At 40.4% G+C, this 9,128-nt stretch overlaps 1 protein-coding gene and 1 non-coding gene across 2 annotated transcripts; one reads left to right on the top strand and one right to left on the bottom strand.

Moving 5' to 3' along the window:
- Positions 1 to 4,408: 4,408 nt before the first annotated feature.
- LOC141588690 (uncharacterized) lies at positions 4,409 to 6,587 on the bottom strand. Its single transcript, XM_074410119.1, has 5 exons — positions 6,316 to 6,587; positions 5,557 to 6,229; positions 5,184 to 5,194; positions 4,994 to 5,086; positions 4,409 to 4,730 (listed from the first exon to the last, which is right to left on the bottom strand). The coding sequence occupies exons 1-5, from the start codon at positions 6,585 to 6,587 to the stop codon at positions 4,409 to 4,411; spliced, it is 1,371 nt and encodes a 456-aa protein (XP_074266220.1).
- Positions 6,588 to 7,995: 1,408 nt separating this feature from the next.
- LOC141588995 (small nucleolar RNA R71) lies at positions 7,996 to 8,102 on the top strand. The gene has a single exon (XR_012519957.1). It is a non-coding gene; the product is annotated as a small nucleolar RNA R71 (small nucleolar RNA).
- Positions 8,103 to 9,128: the final 1,026 nt, after the last annotated feature.

Genomic DNA, 9,128 nt, shown 5'->3' with positions numbered 1-9,128 from the left:
ATAGGTGGTTTGGTTTTTAGGCGGAATATGATGCAAATAATCGTTGCGAAAAATAAATAAAGGAATGCAATACGTAAATAAAAATTTCCTAGTGTGGCCTATCCTAGTAAAAGAACAAAATACAACTTTGGAATCCACCGTTGGACCCGAAAAGCTTGTCTTGATGTTCCATCTTGATCCAAGTAGCGGGAGTGAGCATCTGGTCTCCGTCTTTGGTCTTCTCAAAAATTACAATTAAAATTACAAAATATAAACCTAATTACATTCTAATTAAAAACCGTAATTACAAGTGAAAAATCCAAAACGGAGATACGAGATCTCAAAATACAACCAAGACCGTGTTCCATCATTACGGTAACACGTTCCACTAAGGCCACACTAAGTTACAACCGTTTGCAAAAATTAAATACGTAATAAAATGGCATTCACGACATTCATAAATTATACGATAAATAAAATGCATCAACAAAAAAAAATTCATTCGTGACATAATTCCGTAATTATGTTAAAATTATCCAAACCACCTTTTAATGATTAAAATTCATGTGATAAAACCGCTTCTATCATTTAATTTTAATCCATTACAATCCGTCATTTTAAAGACGCTTTAAAACAACTATATGGTACGAGAGTGAACCGATTCACTATTAAGCGAGTGTACTATATCCGTATAAAGTACATATTGAAGCCAAAAGAAAATTTAAATCAAAAGAAACAAATTTTCAAAGCTTTTAAAGATTTAAATCCCTCGATCCAGGGACATGAGTGCTCGATCGAGGAACTAAAAGGGTCGATCGACCAACTGCAAGTCGATCGAGGGGTATGCTAATCGGGGAGCACTCGATCGACTAAACGGAGGTCGATCGAGAGCTTATATCAAGAAATCTACTCGATCGAGTACGAGGACAACTCGATCGAGCAGAGGGGTTTTGAAAGGGGTCGATCGAGTACAACAGGGACTCGATCGAGCAAAAGGTTTTTGAAACAGGGTCGATCGAGTACAACAGGGACTCGATCGAGCAAAAACAAGCGAATAAAGACTCGATCGAGTAGAAATACGCTCGATCGAATGCTAAAGAGGCTGAAACTTCAAAAACCCTCGTGAAAACATATTTTGAGACAAAATCAATTGCAAATATGATCAAAAACGCATTAAAACAAATTTGACAATTGACAAAAACTTGACATGTTGCTATAATCTCCGTATAAAATAACAACATGTAAAAACAACATGAAATTTGAAACAAAACAAAAGTGTAAAACATGGCACGGTTTGGTTTTTTGAGACAAAATAAAGAACAAGAGCAACCGTGTAAACAAGACACGGTTCCCAAAGCAACCAAAAAAAACGCAGCAAATAAAAAAAAATTTCTGCCGAGTTAAAAAAATGGCTGCCGAGACAAAAATTTTAACCAAAATACATCGTTTCAACGACGTTTTATGAAAAACACATGAAAAATTCACGTGGCCTCGCTCTGATACCACTTGAGGGTAAATATCCGTATACTACCCTTCAATTGCAGGACTATAACGTAAATTTAAACATGCAATTTATAGTCATAAAACGATAAAGATAATAGAAACGATAAGTGTATAGAAATCAACCTCGGGTCCTTTAAATTGCGGCGTAAAGAAATGCAAAATCTAAGCGATTTCCTCCTAACCGTTGCACCCAAGACTTTGTCCGAGATATGCCCTTGTGCTAGAACAAAGTGTTCTCCGATTGCCTTGCAATATAGGGAGAATCGATGTGTGTTTTGCTTGAGATGTGAGATCTCGGTTTCTACAGAGAAGAATGCTCTTCGAAACCCTAAATTTTTAGCAAGAATGAATTAGGTTAGACAAGAGGAGAAAGCTCTCCTTTTGTCTTGGTGATTCTCGGCCAAACCGAGTGAGAGGAGCCCGTATGGGCTTTTCAATTTCTCTTCACTTAAACTCGCGGTCCGGTCCATCACTCGCTAAGTGTATATGACGTGGTCGATTATAAATCATTATCGGTTATCGGAAATTAAGGCATCGCTAATAATTCGGGTTAGTGAATTATTAATACGTGTCCAACAAAACAGTATTGTATAATTATTTTAATATACATTTAATTAAATATAAATCACGTATATTTAATTTTACGAATTAATCGTTAATTCGCTTTAGCCCATGATATTTAATCCGTATTAAATATAATATCTCAACATCACATATTTGACTAATTACTTAGTCAAATAACTCGGACTAACTGGTTAGTCAATTTTGGCATCTACATGACAGTATTTTCATACCGTCACATCTCTCGAACGTATCCTATAGGTGTGACTTTTAGGGACCAGTTGATCACCGCCATCTGTATGACAATAACGTCAAACTTATCTAGCAAGCCAACCGTTATTGATAAACGTGGATCAACTGATAATAATACCAAAGTATGCCCTTTGATCCTTTTAGAGGTTTATAAGTCCTTGCACTAACTGTTAAGGACACCAACCCCAACAAGCTCCCACTTGTCCGTACAAGTGCATGTGCAATGACGTTATCCGCACTAACTGGAGGACACAAGCTCCAACATATTGGTCGATAGACACAAGCATTAAAACGCCTCTTGTCCACTCCTTATGGTGCCTGCACAAGTCTCACATGAAAATTAGTTTCTTTTCCAAATTATACTCGTATCAAATTATACTAAACTAGTCTAACATGAAGCTAAATTCCGCTTTCTAAATGTTAAAAACATTTAAGTGATGGAAATTAATTATATGGAAATTAAAATGCAAACTAATATGAGTATGCAAAACTAACTTAAATGCACTAAGGAAACATGCTTTAAGCACACACAATTAAAGCTAAAACTAGACACACTTTTACATAACTTTTAAAATACGGGTTGCCTCCCGGTCAGCGCTGGTTTTTACGGTCCCGCTCGATCTTTGTTACCTCATTCAGGAGGTGCGGTAACGGGTTCGAGGTGAAACACCTCAACCACTCCAACAGTATCCTTAGCATCGTAGTAATGCTTAACTTGGTGACCATTCACTTTAAAACGCTCTCCTGCGGAATTCTCTAACTCGACTGACCCAAATTTGGAAACAGAAGTTACCTTATAAGGACCAGAACATCGGGACTTCAGCTTACCCGGGAATAGACGGAGTCGGGCATTGAATAGCAACACCTTCTCCCCAACTTGGAATTCTCGCGGTATGATACGCTTATCATGCCATCTCTTAGTCTTCTCTTTGTAAACCTTGGCACTGTCATATTCATTTAGACGGAACTCTTCAAGTTCATCTAGCTCCATCAATCGCTTCTCACCACATAACATTGGATCAAAATTAAGCTCACGAATAGCCCACCAAGCTTTATGCTCTAGCTCCACAGGTAGGTGACACGACTTCCCATAGACTAATCGATATGGCGACGTGCCAATCGGTGTCTTGAAAGCTGTCCTATAGGCCCATAGGGTGTCGTCCAACTTCAAACTCCAATCCTTACGGGACTTGAAAACAACTTTTGCCAAAATTTCTTTAATCTCCCTGTTGGAGACTTCCACCTGTCCACTTGTTTGGGGGTGATACCCCAAACCACGACGATGCGAAACACCATATTTTGACAATAAAGCAGAAAGTTATTTCTCTTTAAAATGCATACCTCTATCGCTAATGACGACGCTAGGGACACCAAAGCGAGGAAAGATTATCTTATTGAATAGCTGGACAACGGTCTTGGCATCACAGTTAGCTGAAGCTACAGCCTCTACCCATTTGGACACATAGTCCACAGCCACTAGTATGTATCTATTGCCCTTGCTAGACGGGAATGGCCCTTGATAATCGATGGCCCATACATCAAAAATCCCGACCTCTAAAATACCATTCTGAGGCATCTCGTGCCTCTTTGAAATATTTCCCGTTCGCTGGCAAGGATCGCAACCTGCAACAAATAACCTAACATCATTAAACATAGACGGCCAATAGAAATCAGACTGAAGTACCTTAGCCACGGTCCTAGAAGGACCGTGGTGACCGCCATAGGGGGAGGAATGGCAGGCTTCCAGGATGGCTTTGGTCTCCCACTGCGGTATACACCGTCTAAAAAGACCGTCAGCGTACTCCTTAAATAAATAAGGATCATCCCAAAAGTACTGCTTCACATCGTGAAGAAACCGCTTCCTTTGATGATATGACAAGCCAGGAGGTAAAATGTCACCTATAATAAAATTAGCATAATCAGCATACCATGGATTTTCAGCGTTAGTAATAGCCATCAAACTCTCATCAGGAAAGGAGTCATTAATAGGGAGAATGTCTCCCTCGTTTTGCAGCTTTAGTCAAGACAAATGGTCAGTAACAAGGTTTTCAGAGCCTTTCTTGTCTCGAATATCCAAATTAAACTCCTGAATCAGGAGTATCCATCTCAATAATCACGGCTTAGTGTCCTTCTTAACAAGAAGCTGTCTCAAAGCCGTATGATCGGTAAAAACAATCACCTTAGACCCGAGCATATAGGACCTAAACTTCTCTAGTGCATATACTACTGCCAGCATCTCCTTCTCAGTAGTAGCATAATTAACCTGAGTCTCATCCAATGTTCGGCTAGCATAGTAAATAGCACTCAAAGCCTTGTCTTTCCTTTGGCCTAACACCGCGCCAACTGCATAATCGCTGGCATCACACATTATCTCGAATGGCATCTCCCAATCTGGAGCTTGAAAAATCGGTGCTGTGATCAAGGCCTGCTTTAACCTGTTAAAAGCAGAAAGACACTCATCAGAAAATTCAAAGGGGACATTTTAATTAGCAATCGTGTAAGTGGTTTAGCAATTTTAGAAAAGTCCTTGATGAACCGGCGATAAAAGCCAGCGTGACCAAGGAAACTCCTAACTCCTTTGATGTAAACGGGAGGTGGTAATTGCTCAATCGCTTGCACTTTTGCTTTGTCAACCTGTATACCCTTATCAGAAACTAAGTGACCAAGGACAACTCCCTCGTTGACCATAAAATGGCACTTTTCCCAGTTCAACACCAGATTAACCTCAATACATCGCTGCAAAATCTTATCAAGGTTAGACAAACAATAAGAGAAATCAGACCCATGGACACTGAAATCGTCCATAAAAACCTTCATAATAGACTCTATATACTCGGAAAATATCCCCATCATGCACCTTTGAAAGGTAGCTGGGGCATTACACAAACCAAATGGCATCCTGCAATATGCATAAACACCATATGGACAAGTAAAAGTCGTTTTCTCCTGATCATCCGGATGGATAGGGATCTGAAAGAACCCTGAGTATCCATCTAGGTAGCAGAAAAACTTATGGGAAGCTAATCTCTCTAACATCTGGTCAATAAAGGGAAGGGGGAAATGGTCTTTCTTAGTTGCGGCATTTAATTGTCTATAATCTATGCACATCCGCCAACCAGTCACAGTTCTAGTCGGTATTAATTCATTCTTATCATTTTTCACCACTATAGTCCCTTCTTTCTTCGGAACTACATGAACTGGGCTCACCCACTCGGAGTCAGAGATAGAATAAATTATACCTGCATCAAGAAGTTTCATTACCTCTTTCCTTACCACATCCTGCATATTCTGATTCAACCTGCGTAAACCTTGTGCACGAGGCTTATGACCTTCCTCCAGGTTGATCTGATGCATACAGAAATCTGGACTAATACCTGTCAAGTCATCTAAACTGTATCCCATAGCCTTCTTATTCTTTTTCAGAACACCCAACAAATCGGCGAGTTGGTTATTATCAAGCTTGGAACTAACAATAACTGGGTACTGTTCATGGTCATCGAGAAAAACATACTTAAGGTGGGAGGGGAGGGGTTTGAGCGCCGGTTTCTTTACCTCAACAGAATAAGAGGTTTCCATTATTGCATTTACCGTCTCACCTTTCTCAATAGTGAACTCCCTACCTTTCAAAGCAACGTTCATCGTTGCGTAATCTACCTGTACATCCTCTGCAAAATCATCAAGAACAATCAAAGCCTCTAACGGGTCCCCAATCAGGGAACCCGTCCAATAATCAAACATAGACTCATCTACTATGTCTATGGCATAACAGGTGTCTTCTATCATAGGCTTAGCTAGTGTGCTAGCCAGGTTAAAAGTCACCTTCTCATCTCCTTTCTCCAGAGTCAAGCGCCCCTGCTTGGCATCTTTATGGCCCCCGCAGTATGTAAGAATGGTCGACCCAATATTATGGGAATCTGGGTATCTTCGGCCATATCTAAAACATTAAAATCGACAGGTATAAAGAATTTACCTATCCGTACGGGGACATCTTCTAGAACGCCTAAAGGGCGTATCACTGACCTGTCAGCCATTTGTAGGGTCACACTAGTAACTTTGAGGTTCCCTATATTCTGTTTCTCGCAAACTGAATAGGGCATCACACTTACACTTGCCCCTAGGTCGCATAAAGTCTTATCTATAACATAAGTGCCTATGGTACAAAGGATTGAAAAACTACTCGGGTCCTTTAATTTAGGGGGACATTTGCTTTGTAGGAGTGCACTGCACTCCCTGGTGAAAGCTATAGTCTCTTGTTCATTAAAATTTCTCTTACAAGTTAGTATATCTTTCATGAACTTAGCGTAAGAGGGTACCTAGGTTATCAACTCTGTGAATGGTACAGTTACCTCGAGATTCTTGATGACTTCCATTAATTTTCCGAACTGCTTGTCAATCTTCGTGTTTTTCAACCTTCCTGGATATGGAATATTTATTACAACTGGTGGCTCGGCAGCTTTCCCTTTCCCTTTGTCAGAATTAGACTTCTTAATAGTATTAGAAGTCGATCCAGTAGTAGGCAATGATCCAGTAACTCCGTCTGAAGCTGCTAACTGACCGTTTGGACTGGCTGTCGATAGACTTAGGCTGGCTGTCGATAGACCATCATCCTCTATCGATCGACCTTCAGCGGTTGTCGATAGACCATCTTTACTTATCGAATGAAACTCTGTCTTTTGACCTTTGCATGGACCTGTCAACCGAGATTCGGTACTTGTCGATCGACCGTTAGCTTGCGAGTCATCTTCTTGAGGATCCTTTACCTCATCTTCAGCATTAACATCCAACTCTTCAATAACAAAGTCACCACCATCCTTTGGCAATTCCGGTCCGTCATAAGTAAAACCACTTCTGAGATTTATAGCATTGGCCGTATCATGCGGCTTATCAGGTTGAGATGGCAGTGCACCAGGTTGCCTACTTGAATTTTGGCTCGATAATTGAGCAATTTGATTATCCAAGATCTTATTGTGAGCTAGCAACTGTGTAATCAAGGTTTCCTGCTTTTGTGAAGCTATCATCTGTTGTTGTAACATGGCTTTAATATCCGACATATCGGTATTCGCAGCTTGTTGAGGAGGTTGCATCTGTTGTTGAAACTGTTGATGCGGATTAGTAAACTGTTGCCCTCCTTGGTTTTACCTTTGATAATTGTTTTGCTGAGAAGTGCGATTCTGGGGAATCACATATGAAGGACCCTATGGCTGTTGTGGTGGTGGGGTAGGATTAAGAACATTCTGGCTTCGGTATGAGAAATTTGGATGCTCCCTAGTCCTCTCATTATAGAAGTTAAAGTACGGTGTACCTTGCTTGAAAGATTAAAAAGCATGTACCTGTTCTATCGTACTCATACATTTCGCTGCACTATGCCCCGCGATACCACATCGTTCACAAGGTGTATCCTATTGGACTAAGGCATTAACTGTCTGCTGGTTTCCTAAAGATTGGGATGTCTTCAATTCGGCAATTTGGGCAGTCAACGCCTCTAATTGAGCTGCAACAGCGCCATCTGAATTTACCCCTTTTGTATTACCTCTTGGGTTACCATACTCAGCCGTGTAGGTAGCTATCTCATCAATCAATTTCCAAGCGGTGGCATTAGTAGTGTTGTTTTTAAACCTCCCATTCGCAGAAGAATCAAGCAAAGCCTTATGATCGTCATACAACCAATTATAAAACTGATTGCATAGAAACCATATCGGAAAACCGTGATGGGGAACAGAGCGGACTAGTCTCTTGAAGCGAACCCATGCCTCATTGAGATCTTCAGTGGGGCTCTGTTTAAAACTCGTGATTTGGTCTCTAAGAGCATTTGTCTTATGTGGTGGAAAATACCACTTGTATAATGCAAGAGCGAGTGTATTCCAGTCAGTAATAGCATTTATTTCCATGTCCAACTCACGCAACCACTCTGCAGCACCATCTCGCAGAGAAAAAGGGAACAAAACTTGTTTTACTTGGTCCTGTGTTACCCCAACAGTCAAAGGGATTGAGCAACAGTATGTCACGAACTTCTCCATATGTTTGGCAGGATCCTCAGTAGCTGCTCCTCCAAACATGTTTTGTTCTACCAGGTTAATATAGGACGGACGGATCTCAAAGGTGCCATCATCGATGGTCGTCAACTTGAATCCCTTGGGAATGGATGCAAGGGTGGGCTCTGAATGACTTGCTAATGTAGCCATGATCATAGTAGGGGCAGAAGTAGATGTATCTTCTCCTAAAGATTGATTTTCTGCTACGAAAGCGGCGTAGGCAGCGTCAAGCGTACTCAAGTCTTCGGCTTGATGAATTTCTCTCCAAAAGTTTCGTCTAGCTCGGAAAGTCTTTTCTGGTTCAGAGTCGAATGGTACAATCTCGGACCTGTGAGACCTGGGCATAAACAAACACTAAAGAAAAGAATAAGAGCGGCCTCAAGGAACTAAAGTTCCCTGAGACAAGACAAACTAAAATAAACAAATAGAAATTGTTGCCTCCCCGGCAACGGCGCCAAAATTTGATGTGGCTGTCGCAACCCTATCAAATGTAACCAACTATACTCTAACTAACGCAGCTAGGGAAAGTCGGGATCGTATCCACAGGGAGACAATTTGTTCTATTTGCTAAATCTAGTCTGTCTAAGTAATAAGTTTGGGGTTGATTTTGTTTGATTACTAAGCTAACTAGTGTAGATCCCCGTGCTAGAGCACGGTATTATTCAGTTCTGTTTTATAAAGAGACATTCTCATTAAATTAATTATATAAATTAACTGTACCTTTAATGTTATAATGTAATAATATAATCTTAGTAAGAGCTAGAAAAAGAAAGTTTATTACCATCAAAAGACACTTTAACT

The sequence above is a fragment of the Silene latifolia genome, chromosome 6 (genome assembly GCF_048544455.1).
Source record: "Silene latifolia isolate original U9 population chromosome 6, ASM4854445v1, whole genome shotgun sequence".
NCBI classification, from domain to species: Eukaryota; Viridiplantae; Streptophyta; class Magnoliopsida; order Caryophyllales; family Caryophyllaceae; genus Silene; species Silene latifolia.
Note: the sequence above shows the minus strand (reverse complement) of the source record. Positions and strands in the feature narration are given on the sequence as shown.